The sequence below is a fragment of the Homalodisca vitripennis genome, chromosome 3 (assembly GCF_021130785.1).
Source record: "Homalodisca vitripennis isolate AUS2020 chromosome 3, UT_GWSS_2.1, whole genome shotgun sequence".
NCBI classification, from domain to species: Eukaryota; Metazoa; Arthropoda; class Insecta; order Hemiptera; family Cicadellidae; genus Homalodisca; species Homalodisca vitripennis.
This window is the reverse complement of record NC_060209.1, coordinates 140,440,609-140,466,817: the sequence shown is the minus strand read 5'-3', so window position 1 is coordinate 140,466,817 and position 26,209 is coordinate 140,440,609. Positions and strand designations below refer to the sequence as shown.

The 26,209-nt window shown below is 31.0% G+C and overlaps 1 protein-coding gene across 1 annotated transcript; it reads left to right on the top strand.

The window, feature by feature from the left end:
- The first annotated feature begins 104 nt into the window (after positions 1 to 104).
- On the top strand, positions 105 to 10,048 carry LOC124358745. Its single transcript, XM_046811043.1, has 4 exons — positions 105 to 161; positions 1,562 to 1,868; positions 8,550 to 8,784; positions 9,808 to 10,048. Exons 1-3 carry the CDS (start codon positions 147 to 149, stop codon positions 8,654 to 8,656), a joined length of 429 nt encoding a protein of 142 aa, XP_046666999.1. The 5' UTR covers positions 105 to 146; the 3' UTR covers positions 8,657 to 8,784; positions 9,808 to 10,048.
- The last annotated feature ends 16,161 nt before the right edge of the window (positions 10,049 to 26,209 follow it).

The window sequence follows — 26,209 nt, the reverse complement described above, 5'->3', positions numbered from 1 at the left end:
TGTAATTGCCACTTTGACGAAGTAGAAACAGCTGTTTCACCAAGAACGAGAGCACCTATGAGAAATTCCCATTTCTAAAATAGATCCGGAAGCCGTCTGACAGTTTGCTCTATTTGCTACTTTACTCTAGTACGCACTCTGCCACGATGTGCACGCAACTGGTAAGTTACTAGATATTAGTGTACAACCTGAGCTAGTCATTATAACATTTCATTCATGAATCGCTAAGATATCAAGGTCAATCCGTTGCTTAAATTATAATTAAAATCTTAATGGATAACACAATAGTAGGTGTCTAGTTTTCTCTGAGTATTTATTAATTGTACGTATGGTATGTATTTGTTAGCATTTATGTGTAAAAGTAATTAATTATATTTTCAAGTTATATGCACAATAAGAGGTAAAAAGCAAAATGGTAGTTTCGGTCTAATACTTTTGTAAAATAGTGTTTTTCAGTTCTCGACAGTTCCAAAGAATTCTCGAAAAAGATGTCTAACTAGTCTTGAACTGAATCTTGATAATAACAAGAGAATTTTCAATTTTCAATATAGTATAAATCATTTATATAATTTATAATTGTATAACAGTGTAGAAATTATAGTTTTGAGTATAATTTTAATTATTACTTTGTTTAACATGAAAACTTCTTTATATTATACGCTTAAAAGTGTTTAAATAAGAGTATATCAAATAAATCCACACAAATATAATGAAAAAAAAGGTAAGCAATACTTTTATAAATGAATGCATGATCTTCTTTCTCCTCTTGGCAGTATTAGCTAATACTAACGATGAAAGTTAAACTATAGTAAGAAAATAAATAACATCGCTTAGTCATCATATTACTATTGTAAAAGTTCAGTGCTAGACACAAGGCCAGATTGAGAAATTATTGGAAGAAAAAATGGACTGTTGTCAATGCCAGCCTTAGTAGCCTTTTAATATAGAGAAATGAGAGTGAAACCGTTTTATCGTGAATGAATGAAGCTTACATTTATTTTCTAGAGACTCTGAAGTTTATTTTTAACTATAAAATGTATATAGAAATGTACTTTTATTTCGTTAGGTTCTGCCAATAACACACTAAGGAAGGCTACAAACTGTCTAACAAACTTTTATCTACATCAAGGAAAAATGTGTAAGGAACCCAATATGTAATATAAACAATCGACAAAAAATTTATTTGTTTACTTGCATAGATTGTTTCTCCGATTATATTTCTTTAAATTTTTTTAGTGCAGATGGTAATACTAAGTTGAGGTCAAATTTTCGGACCCAAAAGTTCAATAAAATAATTTCATAATAAACAGTTTAAAAATGGTATTTTAGGTCATACAAGGACATGAGTAGAACTAGTATTGTTACTAACCTAGCAATGTCTTATCGACACAGATAACCCATTAATGGCGTTCAGAAATTATTTGGGTAGTTTAGGGTAGACTTATAACATAAATCATATACATAGTAGTCAGATATAACAAAATGGTGTAGAATTTTATGAATTAGTTTAATAGCGTTTATTGTAAAGCCGTATCTTCAAAATATTGTAATCATGTTACAGAAACTAGTTGGAATCGTATGCTATATTATAATCGTCTGCCCATTTCTCTTACAATCTGCTCATGACGTCATCACCAAGAATGGTCCAAACACTACCATCAGGACCCACCACACGGCTCCATTCCAGAATCTCCTTGCGATAGGAATGACCGCAGATCTGGAGTATGATGATCTTCAATCTTCAGCCCCCCATCCTGTGAAGCGTAGACAGCCTCTGTTACCACTGGGATACACTCGCTCAAGGACTACCTCTAAGTTAGAACCCGACATCGTCTTCATCGAATACGCTTCTGATATCCTTGCCGAAGGTACATATTAATAAAAATAGATGAAAAGAATAGTATATAAAGATAACAAAGTAAACTGTTAATATGATATTTATGACAACATTTAATATAAATCACGTAAGTTTAAGCTTTTTCTAATACATATTATCTTATTATTACATACATACATGTGATCTATTATTGTTATGACCATGCTGTCTCATAGTTCCATTTAGATTGTAGTAAAATTGTGCACTGTTGATGTAATAGGCACTTCAATATATAGAAAACTCTATTACTATTGGATGGATACTAACTATCACATTTTCATTCAGCTCTAGGCTTGTTCAATATTTCAACGCCTCTAAATCCTCGCAACTGGTTTAATAATTTGTGCGTAACAGACGGAGCAAAGAAGCGAAATAATAAAGACATTTTAAAAGTTACAGTATTAACTCCATTAATATTATACAAATATAGTTTTTATTTGATTTCTTTCATATTCCCGTAAAACCGTAAAAGATTGTAACGTACTTGCCTCTTACCCATATACTAACTAACCGCCCAAACTCTACTACGAGAATAGATTCATTAATAAAAATAAAACTCTCGGTTATCTTGCTATTTCGTCCAAGGCCTACGTAGTAGTCACCAGCAGCTCCGTACACAATTTTTGAAAACAAGGACTCCACGTGCATATTCTTTATAAATAGCACTCCAAACAATCCTGAGATAAGTGATAGTCATTGATATCCCAAGTCACCTAAGATTTTTGATATATTTTGTACTTAAATTTTAAGATGAGGCTCTAATATCGGATATTGAGACTATTTTTAATAAGTACCTATTAAATTTCTCAAATCTCTGTACGATATTTTATTGAATAGCTCCTAAAATTTCTGTAACAATTTGACTTTTTTAGGCCATTGCAGAGAAATCCTATGTCTAAAGAGAGTCTAAAGTCGAAGTTTCTAGCTTTTCATTCTACAAACTTATAATGTAATAAATTATAGCATTTTACTATAGCTGAATAAAATCTAAAAAATTCAAACTTTTTAGCCGGATTTGTTTGAGTGGCTTGAGCAATTCTGACTTCTCCAATCACACGATTTGTCTTCGTTTATATGCATAAAAAATTTAGAGTCAGATTCACAATAAATATCTGCCATAGTTCTAAATAAAGAAGTGAAGGGGATTTACAGAATAAAGATGATTACTTAAGTCACGCAGCAGGTGGTCGCATTCACAGCGAATCTTTGACCAAATCTGTGAATAACACCTGTGTTTACGTCTATATCAAGTTGAGCATAGATTGGTTAACTGATATCGAAAGGATAAATAGTCCAATCTGGTGGCAGATGATGATTCATTTAAATGGGATTCGGAACTCACCATTGCAAACACAGAGTTGTATGTCCTTATGGTACTAAAGAAGTCTCTTGGGCTCCTTTTTTATATTTTGTTTTGTCGAATTAAATCTTTTATAAGATCTTCCATAAACTTATTACTTTGATAGGGTGCCAACTGCACAACCCCCCCCCCTGTGAAAACATAAGAAGAATACGTTTGTATCCAGGTTAGTCTGTTCTGACTCTACATTCACTGATATTTAGTAGTAACATTTAAAATTTAAGAGTTCCAATTCAAAGTACTCTGTGTTTTGGAGGGTACATTTTAGCTCCAAGACATTTTTCATTTTATGTTTCTTTGTGTATTTTTTAAAACCTGGATATTATTTTTGAAATGTGAAACAAATTTTAAAGCACTACAATTATTTTAGTCAACATCACTACTGAACATAAAATCATTCACTTCTTATCTGCAACAAAAATCATAAGCCACAGTTCCTCCTTCAACTTCCCTATGCACACGAAATAAATAGTTCGAAAGTGGTTCACTGATACGTTATAGTTCATTTCTTGCCTGCTCACCATCTCTAGAAAGTGAACTTCAGTACTGCTAAATGTCAAAACAGGTCTTGGGTAAAGATCAGTCATACAAAATAAAATGTTTGAAGGTATCCACTATTTCCTGAAAAAGTTGCACTCAAATCTGTCTATAATTGATAGTTGTATAAAATAAATTATATAGATCACGAACGAACAATTTCCGTCCCTTACTATTGGCATCATTTTACTTTCCATATTGTTTTTATCCAGAAACGTCAAGTATGAACCGAATATGAAATTGTGGCTATAAAAGTAATTACAACAAATTTCTCACAGCTGACGATTAAACAGCTGAAAGATAATCGTAACTAAAAGTCATTCTTCCAGAACAATCGTATTGACTAATCCTTTTAAGGGCTGTGGAGCCTAGCCCTAAAAGACTGGATGGGAAATCTACGCATTGTCCCCTTTAAATCCCCCAATGTTTCCTTAAAATTAAAAGATTGTGTGTTAAAACACACATATCTTTAATTTTACACACAAATCTTTAATTTGACACGATTAGTTTAGTAATCACTGAGGACATAGCGTTTCAACTGTGTATTAATATGGGATACAATATTGTAAAAGACAATGTTTTTTTTAAACCTTTGTCTAAGAATAACCATTGTATTAATATTCTTACCAGGTTAAAAACACAAAAAATCAGATTTTAATAAGTTGCTACAGTATCAATGTAAATTGCATTTATAAAAACCATAATTATGTATAAAGCAGCATTATGTTTTTGGGAAATGTCCCAGTATCTTATCAATGGGCAATTAGGGAAACTGAAGTTTTGTTTAATTGGGGCATGGATAAGCACAGTTTAGTTGATCTTGGGAAGCAATTCGAAAAGAGTTTTGAAATGTCATAAAGCAGAAGATAAATGTTTATTGCGCTACTCACTACTGACCTGGATGAGAGGCCAGAGCGGTGAGTTTTATTGTGACATACGATGTTGTGTGGTTGCGGATGTAGCTGTGAAACACATGTTGCATTTGTAGCCACGGCCGGTCACGTTGCATCGGAGGAAGGAACCATTAAAACTGTTACAGTAAACGTTATGCAAAACTGCGGGAACGATAATAATTACCGGTACAACTTACAAATGATTGTGCCTTTAATTGAGCTTCCATAACTCAGCCGAGGAGTCTCATTCGACTAGACGTCTCTCTTTGTGCGAACTCAGTAATTAAGACAATTAATTGGGGGTTCGCACAACAAACTACAGGATCTCTTGGGATTTATAATCACTATAATTCACCTCAGAATTTGAGTGTAATACTCACACATCCTTTATTATCCTTAACAACTAAAAATGTATTGCGGAAAAGTACTAATTCTGATTTATAATCATGCCACAAATTTAATTTTCACATTAATATTTTGAACTCATATTTTATAACAATATTGTTTATTAATGTGATTGTCCATTACAGCGAATAGTTAAGTTTTGAAAATTAGGCAGAGCATCTAAATACATAATGATGAGTTAGCATTTATTATATAAAACGTAGATAATGTCCTCTACAAGAACCTGGGAAAACAGTAAATTATTTGTAATTCACATAACAATATCAATATTTCCTAGGTTGTGGCAAATAAACTGTTGATAAATGGTTTAGACCTGAAGTATCTTGTTTAAATCTTGCATGAATAAATAACCTTAGTTTCTTGTAATAATACTAGTATTAGAATTATCATTTGAGTTCTTTTTGCATTACTAATAAATAATAAAACCAAGTAGCAAGGCTTGTAATGATATGCCTTGTAATGTACTATATTTTTGAGATGTAATATGAAGGATGACAAAGAGACTAAAATAAAACAAAATGAAGTTACAAAATGTAATGTTTTTATTTTGGCCTACAAGTAAAAGCGTGTCTTAAAACCAAATTCCTAAAATAGTGCTGTTTATAGTGCACTGTTTGCTCCACAGAAACCACTTTGAATTTTGTTTACAACATTTTTAAGTACGAATGAATAAACAGAAATTCAGCACATTTATAATACACAGTAAGCAATAGAAAAATATTTCAGTAAGATATACTGTTTTACTGCAATGTAAAGTATATAGGGAATAGTTTTTAAAATGTAAAATTAACTCATCAATACAAAACCATCAATATTAACCCTATACACTTAATGAGAAGAATTTTATGATGATTGTTATAGACATTTTCCAAAAACACGTATATGGAGTTTGGTGTATTTTGAAATAAATGCTTCTGAATTTCCACTAAAAATTGCTGAAAATGAGATTTGATTTATTTTAATTATTTACATCTCTTTCTGACATAATAGGATACATGCAATATTTTAGGATATTCATACGAGAACTGTTTGGTATAATTTACCCACCCCATTTTATAAAACTCGTTGTTTGCATGTAAATATGTCAGTACATCCATAAATGTCTTTTAAAAGTAAAAAAAGAAACTAAAGGCCTGAATGTTCCTTTGAACAGTAAAACATACTAGCGAAGTTTACATTTGTTTCTAACTGTACTTTCTAGATGGTAAATTAGCCAAAATATACAATGCCTATATTCATTAAACCTTCTTCGACTTACGGTTTCTAGGTAGTAAAAGTGCAATTAGCCACTTATAACGGGCCAAAAATGTGGGACAGACAATTATCGTTAGTATCTATATAAGCTAATCGAATAGCTCAAGCATTCACACTGAGCCAACCACCGCAGACAACATGTTCTCTGTAAGTACACACTAATTTAAATAAATTCTACAAATGAAAATAAAATTTTCTTTTTAAAAATTGTATACAAAATTTAAAATTTGCTAATAGATGGAAGATAATAACCAATTACTATTACTTATGTCTTTGCTTGGGTACAAAATGAAAATTAGAAATAATAATTGTATAGTCCAAGTAAACTTTTAGCATGAATCTAATAAGTTGGTTATTGAGAAATCTGAATGTGTGTTTGGTTTAAAAACACAATTAAAAACTATTTTAATTTACAAATCTTGCATGAAATGTTTTAAACTACCTGTTGTTCAAATTGTTGAACTTGTTGAATTTTTGGCATTTTTACAACTGTGAGGTCACGCACTGTATAATTTATCTTTGCCATGTGAGAATAAATTCTAACTGCTAACCCACATTAATAAATGCGAAAACATAATATTTATTTATTTATAACTTTAGATTAAATTTTATAGTTAAACTATATTTTTATTTTCTAAACGTGGATAACCACAGAATTCCTTTGGTTTAATACACTTTTATATTTAATTAACAATAATATTTTACAAAATCTTTATGATTTGCGTTTTAATTAACAAGGTTACATACTTTCTAAAGATATTCAGGAACACAAATATGTTTAATTTTTAAATCAATAAATTAATTGTGGTAAGCAAATACCATTTAATATCTTAGGTCTAGAAATATTAAATTTTTTATTGGAGTGACCAAAATCTTGGATGATATATCCTTTTGTGCATAACATGTAATATAGGTAGTTACTTTTATAATTTTTCTGCCAGAACACACTAAGTTTAGTAAATTATTATAAAAATGTATTAAAAACTGTCACCAAAAGACATCTAGAAAAAACCGACAGTATGTGAATGTTTATGGCAATTTTAACTAAACAAAATTGTCTCAAATGTGTCTCGCCTTTGTTTAAAACTATTTATAATTCGTGTCAGTGAAAGAGGCTATTGAGTGACGGTTTGCTGTGTAAAAGTGCAAATAGCGTGAATGTGACTTTAGCCGGGTGGTTGGCTTAGTGAGTGACATGTGTAACTAATTACCGAAGAGTTGTCAGTTCCATTCTATTGCTAGACCATCGCTCTGGAATGCTACTTTGTTTAATAGACCCGTATTTGACTATCGCTTTTCGGACAGGCCGAAAAAGGTTATCAAAATCCCGAAACCAGAATTAAGTTATCCACCAAATATTTCGTCCAAGCTATAACTTCTCTTTAACAGCTTCACCAAAAATAATCCATGGTTTATTATAAAATAAGATTTATTGAGCCATCCTAAACAAGAGAAACTATAAAAGATCAAGAGATTATGGCAAAGCTTATGACTACTTGTTAAGACGGAAACCCTCCCTTCTTTGTTAACGCTGAGTTAAACTTTGTAATTATTTCATCAACCAACACAAAAATCACTTAAGGATGTAATCAAATAATACAACCTTTATTAATATTAAATTAATGTATTATTTTATTGATTAAGAATTAGTGAAGCATATCAATCAAGAGAATGGAAAAATCTTATTTCTGTTCGACTGCCTCTCTGTATGCACGATATTTCGAAAACGGACTGACCTATGGACTTGAAATTTTACACGTAGCTTAATAATTTCTATATAAGAAAAATCAAGTTCACGGTTGATAAATGTCATAGTTGGATTTATTTACACTGATCTAATACTCATAATTGAAATTAGAAAATTGCAGAATAAATACATTTGTTAACGATCCGAGTACAATCATACGAAATATTTACTACATGTATCATAGTTACACATGCAGGCTAACTATAAGAAACATATCTTGATACAATATTTCTTCTGTATACTTGACATTTTGCATAAAACTTTATGTATATTTAGACCAGAATGAGCGTCTTTGAAGCAAATCACTCAGTAGACTGATATAACTTCTTTTTTGTCTGTCTGGAGAATGCAAACATTTATTTTATGTATGCTGCCTATCTGCCTGACTACAGAACATCGTACTCTTTCCCTTGTGCTATTAAATTAGTTAAGTTTTCCAAAAAAATTAAAACTAACATATATTTTTGTGATGTGTAGCAGAAGAAGTTCGTAGTTATCGTCATCGGGCTGATCATGTCAGTGAGCTGTCAGCCAACACCGTCCCCTATCTACGAGTTACCGGGGACCGAGGAGGTGGCCAGTGACGACGGCCTGTCCAGACAGGGGGGGTTGTTAGCGACGGTAGGCTCTCTCATCCCAAGCCTCCTTACACCCCTAGTGGGGAACTTCGGGACTGGTCTCATCAACGCCATCACCGCTACACTTATGGGGCGTAAGTACTATGGTTTACACTAATCAAGATAGTAGGATATGAGGACCAATATCAGTAAACACGATTTGTGTTGTGCTGTGTGAAATAAATAATATAAAAAGGAACTTATAAGAACGAAGAATGAAAAATAAAATGTACTTTCTTTACTATAGACCCATATAATATGAAAGTTGAATCCACTTTAACTTAAATTTAGAAACTGAAAAATGTTGCTGGAAGAGTAACATTTTCAGGTCCTTTATAGATAATCAACTGAGATAATCAACTTAAAACTCTTTGAGATAATTTAAAACAATATTTTTCTAACTTGGTTTTTTTGTATCTTAGAATGTTATCTCAAGTGGCCGAACAAAGTTTTGAGAATTATGTAATATTGAATCATTTCATAACTAAATATCTATTAAAACATAATCTCTAATCGATTGAAAAATTAAAATTAAATAAAATAATTACTAGTTTAGTGGTACAACAATAAAAGTTGTGTCTTTCTTAAAAACGATCTATATTAATTTTAATAGTAGGTACAACAAACTGAAAATTAAACTCGTAGACCAAAGTAACGCCATTTTGGTCTTAATTAAGACAGTGGTGATAATAAGAAATGTGTCAGACTAAAATTATTCTATTTACAACAATTTACAAAACATCCAGACTTTACAATTTTTTTCTAGAGGGTTATGATGTTTTACTGCGAGTTTCCTTCTAAATATTTACACTAAGTTTTAAATTGAGAGAGCTGACATGTCTTAATACTGTGTGCCTTTACTGACGTTATTACGTTGTTTTACCTTGTTTATTAGTAGGAAAAAACAAGGGGGAAAATGTAATAGACATTAATTGGTTTATGCCTTTTTAACTAAATTAGTATATAACTTTGGAATAAAAATACACGTAGCAAAAACAAATTCTCGTTTTCTTAAAAGATCTTAATTATAAACGTTAGAGGTAATTTCATTTGACAAACATTAACATGTACTTAAATACTAAACAATGTTTGTATGAATGACATTATTCTACTTACAGGGGAGCTCGCACTAATCTCGCCTCGAGGATTGGCTGAGCCCATCGCCACCGGCCCTGTGAGAGGACCCGCTCCCTCCAGAGGTTGAGAAATAAGCAGGCTTCATACAAAATCAGAAGACTTCTCTAAATGTTTCTTTTAATAATTTAAATCCTTAATTTATTGTATATAACTGTGAAACTATTTATTTGTATATAGACAAATTGATGAATATTTATTTTTCAAATAAACTTATTTATTGAATATTAATTGAATTACATATTATTTTTTCCATGCAGTCCACAGAGTTTGATAAATATAAGAATAATTCATATTACTGTGAACATAGAAACAACAATGAAAATCCTAGTTTAATCTGAGTGTAAATAGTTAATAAATAATACATATTACTAGGTTTAAGTATACTCATTAAACTGAACATGAACATAGCATATTGTAGATTTATAAATAACTTTCAACAAACAGATATTATTGAAAATAAACAGCAAAATAAGTGCTATTCTTAAGAACTATGTTTTGTATTTTTTGCAGCAAAATTTTTAATTATGTGTGTTTTCTATTATCCTTTGCATGTATTAGACAGTAAAAGAGAAAAAAAACCTTTACCAGTTCATTACATTTCTTGCATTACTCAAACAAGAAGTACGATTTTAAGATTTGAATTTCTGAACCTATTACATTAATTAGATCAAATAAAGTAAAAAAAAAACTCACTACGAAGTTATAACGAACTGGATGCAATACCTCAATTATGTGTGGTTCACATCTGTAGACTAAACACCTTCACTTTGTTTCTCGATTTTCCACTTCGTTGTTCGCATTCCAGACTCACAATTTTAATAGATAGTTATCAGAATAGAAATAAATGTCACAAAATAGTGACGTAGGTGAGATCTTTTAATTGATCGACTAAAAGTCTAAAAGACGATCGGCACATCCATTACACAGTTTATCTCAGGAATCGTTGACAAATCTCTGTTCGAGAGATACAGATCCACCCATAGGCTACGGTTATGTTAATTAGTGTTATGCAAACGCAATACAGTTTAGTATACCTTTTAACAAGGCAACGTTTAAAAGGTAACTTATTCTAATTTATTCCCTTGTCGCTATCAGCACTCAGCCCAATTATCTAGATTTACGAGCCGACTCGGCGGGAAGATCACCTTCACTGGAGCTCTTCAGGGTGTTGTTGATTTATCTCAATGTTAATGGGAACTTTGCCCGAGCGTCTGATGACGCCTACATCGAGCGCGGTGAAGCAACCGAGGAGTGAGGCCGCGGCTACTTTACGCAAGTGTACGAGTGTCAGCAACAGTCCGCCTCTGATTATTATCGCAGTTTGAATATTTCCGTGACCGACAGCACCCAAGCCGATCATTAGGGCCGCCTCAGCACTCGCTGAATCTGTTTTACGATACGAGTCAGCTGACTGTAATTTGTCAGGAATCCGAGCTTTGTACTCGTGCGTGTTGTGTGGGAGGTCTAGGTTGTGACGAATACGACCGAATATCCTACACTCGTGATCGTAGTAGCGTAAACATCCACATCTATACTTTGTTCAAGCCTTGGGGAAGAATTACGAGAGACCTTGAGTTTCGGTAAACGGCAGAATCATCGTTAATAAATCTCAGATGTTGCACAAACCTACATCCGGCTCTACTGGATATAATATCCGGTTTGAATACTAATTCTGTAAAGCTTACATTGTGCAGTTTAATTGTTTATATTTAAATAATAATGTTACTTATTTTGAGGTTTCGATTAATTACAGCTCTTTGCTGTAAGTGATACTTTGCCCCTAAGAAAACTATTGGTTAGATAGTGTGTTTGACTTCTGAATTACTGTAATTTGTTCATGGGCATCACGTCGATACTAAAATTACATTGAGCATTGTTTTGGCACTTGAATACATGCTGAGAAGTGAAGCCAGTATTTTTTCGTCGCTAAATAAGTTGGTACATGTAAAACACGATCATTTGCAATGAATAATGCAAATACGAATAACTCAGTAAAATAAGGCAAAATAAGGATGCAACCTCAGAATGAAAGATAATAAGCTAAAAATTTGCATACGTCTTTATTTTGATGGTTTAAAACTTACCTCAAAAGTCTCATATAATCACGTATAAGCGAGTTAAGATATTTAAGGTCAAAGGTCACGAAAATCATTATAGAGAATATATAATTTATAATTAATATCTATAAATATGGTATATTAAATAATAAAAAATAATAAAAATTTAGTAATAATGATAATAATAATAACAATAATAATAGTATTAAGTAATAATAATAATAGTAAGTGAATAATTAACAATATAACTCATTTATTTATTGTATTCTACTGGCTGACCTCGCATTATCGTATATACAGGTAAGCGGCCCCCTACTCTTTGCGCTGTATCTCAAAAAGGGTTGAACGTACATAAAATTACTTCAGACAAAAGTTGAGAAGAATTTTCCGTTCTACAATTTCTCTAACTACCTCCAAAGTCATTTAGCGTAAGGGAAACGAGATATTTAACTTAAATATAACTGATTTTCGTGACCCTTGACCTTAAATATCTTAAGTCGCGTACACGTGATTATATGAGACTTTTGAGGTAAGTTTTATACAATCAAAATAAAGACGTATGCAAATTTTTAGCTTATTATCTTTCATTCCGAGGTTGCATCCTTATTTTACCGGACTAGAATAAATATTCAAAAGACGTTATGACAAAAGAAAATAAAATAGCCGGGTGGGTTGGGTTAGCTAAAAGAAAAGTTTTAAAAACCTATTTGTAGTGGATAGTGGACTATGATTGACTTCATCATTTTAATACTACAGTTCGTTAAAATAACAAAAAATCCTTTAACGAGGAAAAAAAAACAGTCTTACAACTAGCGATACGAGTGTATTATGACATGTTATATTTTATACATTTTCAAGAACAATTAGTACCAGTTCAGCTAATGATATAGAGTTTAATTTAAGCGTTATATTTGAAATGTTAAATAATAGATTTCAAGGACACACTAATGGTTAGTAGGCTGGAAATTACTAGTAGCTCACATTTTCAGTGGTAATAGTCTAATAGTGGTAAATCTTGAAGAAAAGTTCTGTTGTGATATTGAACTTAGGTATTTAAAAAATATACATTTCATAACTATTGGGATATCCTTGTATGTTATACTGATATTTACGATAACATTTAAATAACACATACTGTGATATGAATCCCAAGAAAGCTCCGAAGTGTTATAATGAGATTGTACTTTTATGATGAGTAATTTGTTTAAGGCTTTTCTCTAATTAGTCAAATAACCAAGTACTTTTCGATTATTTATATGTTTGTACATTGAACAGTATGATTGTCATATTGTATTTTAAAATTCACGAAGAGACACCATCGAAATGTTACACTCATACATCAACGAGTCTTTAAAATTAATCAGTAATATATTGGTTTGATTTAATTACTGACGGCATCATAATTTTGTGTCTCACTGAAATTGTACATATTTACTAAGAATCACTACTAACATATCAGTATCACAAATTCAGATTCAAATTTCTCGATATTGTATGTATGGTGGTTTATCCTTCTATCACATAAAAACTACTTAATTGACTGAGTTTAAACTGTATGCCCTAGTTTAAACACTGAAATATAACATAGAAATATTTAAATATATTGTTAATTACTATAAGAGTCCGCCTCATTGGCAAATAAGTGCCTATATAAATGTATAGAGCCGTTGAAAATAGGAATTGACTTTCATGATAATGCTGCACGTTTCCTGTTAGTAAAAGAAGAAAAGAGTAAAGGTACTAACCGGTCACACCGAGCCGTATTCTTAGAAACTATAATCCGAGGTAACAAGTGAGCGGAGCGAAAACGTATACAAGTATACAGTTAGGGAAACGGGTATACAATATAAAGCATTAGACATAATGTTGTTAAAGCTATGGAAGCCATATACTGCAGCGAGTGTGTAATGAGTGTATTGAGAGACAAGATACTGTAAAATATTATTCATATTGATATTCTTAGGTTGAAAGAAAAGGGAATAGGAGAATACAGTGAACAAGGATGAAAAGGTAAGGATATACACTGTTGGTATTGTATGAGGTTATATGTCCTAATAATTAAACCTGGTACTGATAAGAATGATCCCACTAATCAGTTTGAAATATCACTTTATAAACTTATCCTAGATATATATATATATATATATATATATATATATATATATATATATATATATCTATTTTATATGTCAAGAAATGCATCTTTGTGCGTCTCTTACGTATAATCTACTACGAACTATTCGATTATAAAGAGATTCGTTTATACCTTAAATAATAGTTAAGTTAAATAATGATATTTACGTTTAAACATTATTATAGGCTCCACGATAGTAGCCGAAAGACATTTCTATTTTATATGTCAAGAAATGCATCTTTGTGCGCCTCTTACGTAATCTACTACGAACTATTCGATTATAAAGAGATTCGTTTATACCTTAAATAATAGTTAAGTTAAATAATGATATTTACGTTTAAACATTATTATAGGCTCCACGATAGTAGCCGAAAGATGAATGTTGAGTTTAGGCTCCAGAGTCAGCGTCAGATTTCAAACGCTGCTCTAAAAAGCAGGTAAACTGGAGGTAAACTCAACATTCACACTCCAAACACTTTTAGGTAGAAATTGCTATGAACATTGACCGTAGTATTCTGCCCTACTGCATTGAATGGTTAAATATGTACTAATGAAATCTCAGCAGGACTACCAACTGCAATGGAATTTTGCATAGACATTCTATATATCATTCATGTTCATATAAAATATTGGCTATACGATTAAAAGATTATATACTATGTTTTACAATTGAATATTCAATTATTAGAAAGGGAATAACACAAAGTTTATATCTTTCAGTTACCATTACTTATTGTCTAAACTAATCCATTCCTGTAACACCTAAAAAAGAAATGTCTGTTACCCTCTTAGTATGATACAAACAATTGCTTGTTAAACCGCAGTAACACCTCGTATTCTTATATAAAATAAGTATTGGCTGAGCGTTAGTAAAGCCTATCACTCGAGGGATTGGAAATATCTAATTTCTGTCTGTTCGCAAGATTTCTAAAAGCAAAATTTTCTTTCATTCATACTAAAAGAACTTACTTATTGACGGAATTATACATCAAGCTTTATTTATGTACGACGTAAACCAAGTTAAATTATAATGCGTCACTCTATGGAATATGTCTAAGCGTTAGCTCACATTTTGATTTTGGTTTCATGGTTAACCGCGCTGGGTACGAGAGAATCATAGAATTACCAAAGATGTAAACATACTTGAGCACAATCATAGCACGTTTTAATATGTGACATAATGGATTAGTTGGTACGGTAAGTATTTCATTACATTATATCGGGTCCTTTTATCAATATACAGTCAAGATAGTGAGCAGTGAAGGTCCATGGCTGATCGTTAGCAAACCTAAATCTCAGAGTGAATTCTTCAAAATGAGTTGAACTTTAAACTTAATAAAAAAAATATTTTCTTTAGCTCTTACTAAGGATACTGGAAAAATTCCTCTTATGTCTGTCTTTCTGTTTATACTATGTCTGTATGTCAGTTTTAAATAGACACCTCAAGAACGCATTGAGCTTGTGTTCAATTGCTCGAATTGTACAATATGAATTGAAATTTTGCATGTAAAGTAATTTCTAAATAAACAACATCGTGTTTGATGATGGATAGGTCACTACATAGAAGATGTCTGAGCCTTTACGTAGCCTAACTAATCGCAGGATATCTTGACAATGATTCAAGTATATTCTTTAAACTTTGCATGAAACTTAAATTCTAAATTGATAAAAATGAGTTCCAGGAAAGAGATGTCTTTCCAATGGATTTGACTGGGCGTCATTGTAGTCTAATCAGTAGGCTCGTAGATTTGATCTTCGGTATGCCTGGGGCCTGTTAATATATATTTTCCTTCTTATTGTTTGTCTGTGCACAAGGATGAGATGTTCTGTATGTAGACTTGAAGTTTTGTCTGCAACTTAATCGAAACCTGTTACACAGCACTTAATGAGACTTACTCATTCCTTGTTATTAGTGGAACTTTCAATAGTTAAAAGCAACAGTTTCATGTAACCAGAATTTATGGATTTATTAATTGATTAATTAATTACATTAATAAATTAAGTGATCCTCTCTATAAAGGATGCGTTATATAAGGAAGGACGGATAGTAAAAAGTTGTGCCCATTTACATATCTGGGACTTTTGATTGTGTTATTCCAGATATTCTATTATAAAAAGTAGGAATTAATTAAACAAAACGTGTTTAATAGTAAGAAAGCCCTAAATAGAACCAACCGTAATAAAATGGAGTGGATTAGCGTAATTAAAGCCTGTATGAAGATGAAATGATTTTTCAAAAGGTCTATATAAGAATTGATCATTTTCCTTATTATTGCAATGAATATGTTTATAAAAGGAGGCGGCTTCTATGCTCGATTTAAATTTAAAGGTTTAAAACAAATGTACAATACGTAATTCAATAATTAAGGTTTCGAAAATTTGGTAACCTTGTATATTATTTTGTAAAAATCATCAGAGAAGAAAGAAACTTAGAAATTAATTATTATTATCATCAGTGAATGAATAACTGTTGACAATAATATTATAATATAATTAATAGAGTATAATAATACTGAAAAAAATGATAGTATGCTAAACAACTTCTAATGAAAGCGTTTCAACGTTCTTTGACAAATAATATGTTTTGCGCAGAAATGTGATCTCCTCAATAGAACGAGTTCTACTGACTTTCACATACTAGGTAACTATGAGGAAACGCTACTAGGAAAAACATAAAAGCATCATTTATCTAAATTTTGAGAAGTGTGCTTATTCAGTTATTTTTGGAGTGGACCTTGTACAGGCATGTTTTGCAACGAGTTGGTTTACGAAACCATTTAGTGTTATTTATGGTTAGACATAAACGAACCCTTGAATTCTACATATTTTTCGTTATTGAGTACCGTATAAAAATAGAGAGACAGTTCTGAAAATAATGGACATCAATTACATCTTAACAGGCTTAACATATTAATAAAAAAAGTCATTATTAAAAATCTAACCTTTATATTAAGGAAATTGTCTACTAATTATACTAATCTGCTTCTCCTTCCGTCTGTACGACATTCAATATAGTTCTTGAAATACCAATTGGCAACAACAAGAATAAGCAAGACCAAAGGGATGTATATTTGAGTTCTAAGGGTGGCCAAATATTGGGAATTTAAGCCTAGCTTTCAAATTAATATGGTCTGAGACTATGAAGCCAATGATTGTCATTGGTAAACACTCTATATACAAGTACATACAAGTATATACGTTGAATCCACCGTTCCTCTATTGGGCATGGTCACTTGGTCCGAGATCTAATCGTCTCGCGAACCAATGTTAATAGTGAGTACCAATTATCAGCTGTTTGAAGTTATCACGGTCAAGATAGTGTCTCCGAGGTAACCACTTGGTCTCCCAGTGAGTACAAATATAACACTAATAGAGCTGCAGGCGATGTGTGGTGTCACTTTCCCCACTTCACTAACTCATACGGTGCTTGACTCAGACAAAGTGAAAGGGTATTGTGGGAAATGCCAGTCCCACCCCTCATCTAACTTTCTCAGTACAGTAGATTACAGGTATATCCATTCTTGCCAACCTTTTTGAATGTTTTACTTAACTGGAAACGAGATGAAAATTATTTTTCCTAAATATCGGTAAAATGTGGAATTTTTTATGGTATAATCCCACTAAATTTTAAAACTCTTGATTAGTTGCAGATTACTTTTAAAGAATTTGTATTGATTCACAGAATACAGAATAGAATTGGTGTTGAGTTTAAAACATATATTGAGTATATATAAAGTCTATGGTATATATAGCTTCCTTTAGTGTCTTTATGTCTACGTTTGAAAACAGAATCATAACTCAGAAATGGCTTAGGTTATGGAGTTGTAAATTTTGAATGAAAGATAAAATATATATTTAATAGTTTCAAATGTTAGCCTATTAAAAGTTTTAAATGTAAATGTCAGGGAAAACGATCAAAGAAGAAAAACCGCCCATTTAATAAATTATAGTCTGTAATAAGAAAAATATATTGCTAACTTAATTTTTATGCACTTTATAATAAATAATAATGGAATAAATGCATGTTTCTATTAACACACAAATCTGTATCTGCATATTTATTGACTGAAGTTGATTAATCTACTGAAAAAGTTATAAATAACCACCAAGAACTTCATATAAATAAATATACACTTATTTATTTACAAATAAATACTTAAAACTAAAATAAATAATAAGGCAATAATTTGTACTAAAACACAGCAGTCGCGTTGCTGCAATATTGTACTGCTTCATCTCTTCCGGCACCGGAGTCTAGAGTACCAGTCTTCAAAAGAGGAAAAGCTTCAAGCCGGAGTAGTAGGAGTTGACCTGTAAAAAATTTCAAAATGCAAATATATTATAATTTTTGCACAGTTGCCGTAAATTAGAAAAAAAAATAAATTCTATAGAAATTAAATTCTACCTGGATAAATATATTTTATAACACGTTCGACTTACGTTGGAAACAGTAGACTGATAGCGGTAGTGATACTTGTAGAGATGCTGGTGATAAGAGGTTCCAGAACCATTGTCGCCAAGTTAGACAGCATCGCCCACATTCCCGTGGGTTGCTCGGCACTGGGGACCTCCTCTTCCGTCTCTTGCCGCCCTTGGTATTTGAAAATCGGTAGACAGCTGGCTACCGTAATCAGCCCTAACAGTAGGATCACCTGCTGAAATATAAACATTACTTCATACTTTCTGTACGTTACATAAAAGGCGTAATAACTTTTCTGTTAATCTTTGAATTGCCTTATTGTTTATTAATTCTATCTTTCGATACTGTAAATTTTATTAAATAAAATGACATCCCTAACAAATTTAAAACTAAGACAAATATATTATCTTCTATGTGTCGAAATTAACTCTTCTCTGCTAATAATATTGACGCTATTAAACTACAATATTATTCAGAAGAATAAATCACCTTAAACAATTTTACAGTTATTTTTTTACTATGCTCACTTCAGATTCGAAGAATCCATCTTAAAAAAGTCACGTACCGTGAACAATAGAACATTTAAAATTTACAAAAGTGCCAAAATTAATCCTGATACTAAAAGATACTCTGATACTTGTTATTATTAAATGAAAAATGTGTGTTAACAAAACATGAATTATTATTTGATAGACTTTCAAACAATATAAATTAATCACATAAATCAAATACAAAATGTAGTCACCAAGAGTAGTTAAAAATACATGTTAATTTGGTTCAATTATCTGTTTAATTTATTTAACCTACTGTAGTACCTGAAGATGAATTCTTCGAATCTGAAATGTTCATAGTAAAAATAAAAACTGTAGAATTGTTAAAGTTTATTTATTTTTCTTAATTGTATTAAAAACTTTACGAGGCTAATACAATATTATTTTTACTATATCTAGAAGGTTTTTCAATAAGGATAAACATATAAAAAGTACTAGCTCGCTGATAATCTTATTTAGTGTGTTGAAAGGAAATAATGTGTTTTAAGCGAAATTAAGGTAAATGAAATATTATTATATTGCCACATGGCAATTTAAGTAACCTAGCAAAACTAGAAAAACATGTGACATCATAAAAACTGATAACCATAAATGAACCTATGATAAGTAACTAAACACTCCAATTATAGCACAATTTAAATATTGTTTTAATAGCATTTTACTCGTACCAAAATGGGTTTATGTTATTTTTAATCGTAATAACATTAATAATTAATTTGTTTTATTTGGCCAACAATAGCAATCTACGCAGTAATATATTGATTAAAATAAATGTAATATCTTGGACGTTTAAAGTTTTACTTGAATGAAGTATCTCTTTGATTTCAATCAATGTAACACGTTGATTTCTATTCAAAAAAGTTACTTCTGTCCATCGCGTGGATAAAAATCTTAAATAAATTGATGGAAATGCAAGGAAATGCTAAAATTTAAAAATATCATAAATTGATATGCAAGTTTGGTTTTGGGGTAACAGTCGTCATTTGTAAATATTCTGTTGAATTTTGAACTCCCTACATCTCAATGCTATATTGTAAAAATTGATAAATTTATTAAATAACATAAAACAGTAAACTTTGTACCTTTACATTTAACAGCTTATGCAGTTTATTAAATTCTTCGGATTTTATGAAAAAAGTTTTATATTATAACGCAAAATTGAAGTAAAATATTCTCTACATATTGCAACAAGCGAATTAAATATGCACTAAAACAATTTTGTTATTCATCCTTTACTTTAATACAGGGATAAATAAAACAAGAAATACTTCAATATATACTTTAAAATATGAACATTTCTTTTGTAATATACTTTCACCACGGTAAGTACCGACAAATGTTTAAAAATATCTTTTCCTTCATTCAGTGGCTTATTATTACTGTTTTACATAAAAGATTTATAAATGAATGAACATGTAAATTCATTAACCTGGATGAGATTCATAATACTAATTAAAATTTAAATACTCGTTTAATTACTATGATATTGTTTAATGAAATAGGCTAATAAACGTGTGCATAGTTGCTGATGGACTTAAAATTAGAACCAAACTGAGCCTTATTGAACATTTTGTTAGTAGATACGATGCTTAAGATTGTGCATATCCAATATTAAATTTGTTACATTAATAATATTAACCCAGCAATAGAGCAGTTTTGATAATTTAGATTCCACTTTTACTTTATTTAACAAGTATCTATTGTAATAAACGTAATTATCAAACTTGGTATGACCATAAAAAAATTTATACATTTATTGTGTTTGGAGAATAACAATTGAAAACATTTAAATTCTAATTAAAGATAATAAATAAAAATAGTTTATATAAACTTTTCTATCTTTGCTATCTTTGCTATCTTTCTATCTATTCTAGCAGCGTAAACGGGTTCATTTCAGGAACTATATACGATTACCATTAAACTTGTACTATCTCTTTATCAATCGCTAGAAACATAGTAACATGTCTTTTTCAAATAATGTCTCATAAAATAATAATGCCATGAAAACTTTGAAGATTTGCTGTAAATATAACACGGTACTTACAGAACCCATGGGTGTTTTGGTATTGCCTCTCCTGGAAATTCAACCCAATTAAGGAAAGCTGTCTGCTTATATACTCAAATTTATCTCACAACTACATGTATAGCCCTAACTGTGCTTTCACAGTTTGGCCTGAATACTTCAACACTTTCTTCTTTCTAATGGAAAATCCAGATGTACAATGTAAGCGAATTGGTCCCGGTACATTAAACGCGTAGGGAAACCTCCTTGATGCGGAACCTTATTATTTATTCTTTTGTCATAATTTTGCATTTTATTTATACATGCGTATAATTAAAAGATATTAGTATTTTTTACTTTTAATTAATAAAAAATATGTACCCCCTTCTTAAGAAGGAATCCTTGAAAAGCTCCAAGTACTAATTAATACTATGTTTTGACATCCTTATGTAGCTTCCAGAAGGTAATATTAGGTTTACAGTATTCTTCGAGCTGAGAAAAACATGCTGTACTACCTTTGAAAAATTTTGGATGATACTTATTTTGAGATAGGACGAGTAGTGTTCTTAAATATTTTGATACCTACTTGCCCACAATTCGTAATATAATTATATTAATAGTTGTTATTTTGCTTATATAAAACAACTTAAATTTACGTGAAAACTAATATCATCAGATATGATAAGTTTAATAATATTGAAATATTATACATACATACATATATATATATATATATAATATATATATATATATATATATATATATATATATAAATAATCTATTTACAGTAAAAAAATGTACATTTACCTATAACTATTTACAGAACATTGCAACAAATATGGCTGATTTTTAGTTTTATCACGGTGGAAACCCACAAAACGATAAAAGTAAAAAACCAGCCAATTTTGTTGCAATTTTCTGTAAATAGTTACATAAAACAGGAAACTGCTTACAAGTTAAGGAAACAAAAAAAGTTAAAAATAACCACCCACAAATTGTTTTTGTGAAATTGTGTAAGAATTTACGACCAGTATAGAAACTGATATGCACAAAAGGTGTCTCTTTGGATTCCTCATTGTTTTTAGATTTTGGACCTCTTGAATCTTTAGGTGTTTTATCCACAAGTTTTTGATAACTTATGTTTGAAATCGCCTAGCATTTCCCAACACTATTTTCCAAAGATCTGGTATTTTGGTATGCTTCTAAGGGAAAAACATCAACTTCCATGACTTTCAACGGAATGGATTGGAGGAATAGTTCAAGGAATAATAAATTACTTTAGTTTAAAGCCGTAATTGTGGAAGTTAAAAGATAAAATAAAATGTATGTTTTTTTAATAAATTAATTTAATAAATATCAATAAATAAATAAATAACATAATTGAAATACAAGTTATTTGGTCACGTTCAGTTTGATATCACTATCTGTTAATAGTGTGTCATAAGTCCTTGAGGGGTTGACTGATGGAGCGCTGCTGCAGACCGTGAAGAACCCGAGAGGGTGGGAGACCAAAGAGTTGTGAGACCCCCAACTTGCCGGGCAAGGGCGAAATAACTTTCCAAGGGTAGAACCCTAAAAATCAAGGAAAACGTTTTAAGTTCAAAATTTAACATCAAAGAACACATAACAAATACTTAGGTGGATACAGCATAAGTTTACAGATTGTTCTTGTCTGTTGTATCCTTTGATCTTTTTCTTATCTAATATGACTCTATATCTGAATAAAAATGAGCAGAAATATATATTAAGTATAAAATTCATCACAAAATGTTGTCTATATTCAGTGGATAAAAGAAACAAATGAACTAGGAACTTCTAAATCACATATTGTATACAATATATTAATTGAGCTAAAATTATTTAAAAAATTATACTAATGCTAGAACAGGATTCTCACAGTTGACAAGGACCGCAGTGATGGCGTTGATGAAGGCAGTTGTCAAGAACGGGAGTAGTTGACTGATGATAATGTGTTTGTGGTGGATTTTAGCACGGCCCTCCACCACAGCGTTTTCTTCGGCCTCCTCAGCGATCACCCTCTTCGGCTGGGGGACTGACACCGGTTGACAGCTAGCCATGGCTATCATCGCTGCTAGCAGCACTGCTACCCTCTGTTGCTGAAACAGTACAAAGCAGCCAATTGTAACTAATTTTAGAGGAGTTCTCCGCTCGCTGGGAACTTCGTATCAGACCTCCAATGTAGTTTTAACTGTGATAGGGGATGAACTAAAATAGCTGGAATTGGAAATAAATAAGTAGTTTATCAGGGAGTTAAGTAGATTGTAGAATGTTTTACTGAGTAGTTGAAGTTTGAAGAAGTAGTTAAGTCGAAATTCGGGGTAAGCTTACTACGGGTTGTGAATTAGAAGTTAGCGAAGTTTAGGAGTTTCTCAACTATTGTGTTATTAATAATTTGAAATAATAATAATTTATTTTTCGGTTAGATTTCCAATGCTTTAGGTAAGAATTACATTTTTAGACCTACCACAGGATCGCGTTGGAAGAAGAGGACATTTACAGGTCAATTTACGCATTTCCAGAATACATATTTACGTCGTTACATATAACGATATTTTTGGGAACTTCCAAAAATATGTATTTTTGGAAGTTCCCTGGCTTACAGCCTTCAGCATAGTTCGTTGGTATAAGCGCAGAGCCCTTCATACATGAATTGCTAGGTTCAAGTATCTTACCAGGATTAACGTTATATTAGAAGCACGTCTTTCTCTGCTGAGCACCACGTACAATTGTCTTAAACTATCTGTGCACATATCCCCTCCATGTACTCATTGGATAGGTTCTGGTTGTTATGACCAGACATAGTATAGGAGAAACATGGAGTTCAATGTAAAATCTGTTAAACCATATAGTACAACCCCATTTCAAGGCCGGAATATTTAAACAAGATATATGTGTAAGCAATGATTCGTGGTTGTGTGAACCGGAGACTTTGATGTTAGTTTAAGGTAATACTGTTTGCCACAATTTGGCGATATGCTTAGGTACACACTGTAGACGAGTTACAAAATTTCTATCAGCATATTTGTAATCGACATTCAAGAGACATTTTGTCGGATACTTAGTCTTATGCGTAGTTGAAGTACGATATTAACCCATTAACATAGAGTGTGGTATGGAGGTTGTAGTTGCAAGATGTCCTGACACGAATGCAACGGTTTTCCCATCAATGTGCATTGTAAGACACCTATAGTAGGCTTAAATTTCTAAATATAAAAATAATTGAGCGACCATCACGCCCACCATGCTCTTTGTGACGTAATGCTGAACCTCGTCATCTTGATGGTGGAATTGAATGATGGGGACATTCTGGAGAGAGCCACCCCTAATAAAATTTTAAATACTTATTTGATTACGTACTGAGTAGAAAATATGCACTGTTCACACAGAAATGTATCACTCAGGTAGTAAACCTATATGCAGGTTTACAAATTAATATGCTGTAACCAGAGAGTGAAATTCTGGCACACCATGTTACGTAATCGTGGTTAATTGCCATTATAGAAGAAATGCATTTGTCGTAAGCCGTGGGAGAATATTAACAGAATGTCACCATTACTCCACTGATAACAATGTAATATATACGGAATAAGATTTCACTATGTAACTAAATCAAACGAAAATAACAATAATAGAAGAGACCATGGCCCACTGATTACCTAATTACGTAGTCTCAAAAGCTACTAACATAATGGTCATTAAACATTGTATGATAAGATGGAAGATGCGTACAGCCGCGCCGCGGGTCAAGTAAAAGGTAAAAAATCTCATTTACTATAAAATAACTTTTTAAATCTGACATAATAATTTTTTAAACCTTGACGTGATGAAATGTGTTGTTTGGAATAAATAAATATTTTCATTAAGGTTTTAAAATACCTTTCATATTGTATACTGAATAGTTAAAATCAGATCATAATTATATTTTTAGTAAATGAAGTGCATTTTATTTTTATCATTAATGGAGTCATTTAATTGTTAACGGTCTTTTTCAGTTTCCTTACAGTTTCAATGTAACTCGTAAAAATTTAAAAACTCATTTTTATATATTTTTACACCATCGAGATTACTGGGAGTTTAATTTTGAGAGATCGAATTAGTTTTGTATGTTTTATATAAGTTTTTTAACTGTATTGTTTACAAGATGGGACTTCATGTACAACGCAACGATTGATTTAACAAGGCACAGGCTAAGCTAGAACATTACCTAAAATCTACCAGTAAATGTCTTTCTAAGAAAACATTCTAATACAATTTTAAATACTGTGATGAGGAAGTGGCATGTAATAATCTAATATTTTAATCAAATTTTAAATTTAAAACAAAAAAGTAGACATGCATACAGATTTTAAATAAATAGACACTTCTTACTGGGGGTTTTATCACTTTGTTATAAAAATTTTAAGCACGGAAATGGAAATCATGTAAATTGATATATAATTTTTAATACTGATGATTAAACCTTACTTGCTATAATAAATTACTTCGCAATTAATAAACACCTTCCTTTTTAATTAATATAAAAAATGCATGTCAAATATCAATAAAAAAGTTAGAATGTCTTACATTACTAAAAACAAAAAAGTATAATAACTTTAAATTTAAGAACATACAAAGAATTTTCTTTTTATTCGTTCAATTTAAAACTCTGTTGAGCTCTATCTACCAAAAACATGCTCATACTTTTAATGTTACATTATAAATGCATGAAATTGACTGTATTTGTTATGTGACATTGTTATAAAAGACGTTCCTTGGAATTTTATCACGCAATGAATTTCTTGACGGCATTTAGTATAGAGGTCATCGGCATGAATGGACAGCGTGTTATAAATTGATACTTACTATTACATTAACAGTTTTATTAATAGCCGAATAAATTCCGTGACGTATTCTTTCTTTCATAAGTAGAAATTTTGAAAGTTAGCGGTTTTATTACTTTCAATGGATGTGAACATAAAAATTACTTACAACTACTAATTTTGTAATCCGTCTTTAATTGTTAATATTTTGTGATATAGTCATACAGTGTTGGCGAAGTATACTGGCAAAAGTTCTTTTTCTGATTCGAAGACTAATATTATCTGGTAGATTTTGGTTATATTACAGTAAATTATTCGTAATGTTTTGGTAATAGAATTAATGTTTTCTTTTCCTTGACTAACTTTATTGAAATAGAAAGTGAGTTACTGTGTCTACTA

Bases quoted from the DNA above. Each gene is read 5' to 3' on its own strand.
- LOC124358745 (XM_046811043.1), top strand. The intron at 1,869-8,549 runs GTACATATTAAT...TGTGATGTGTAG, and splicing joins TTCTGATATCCTTGCCGAAG to CAGAAGAAGTTCGTAGTTAT.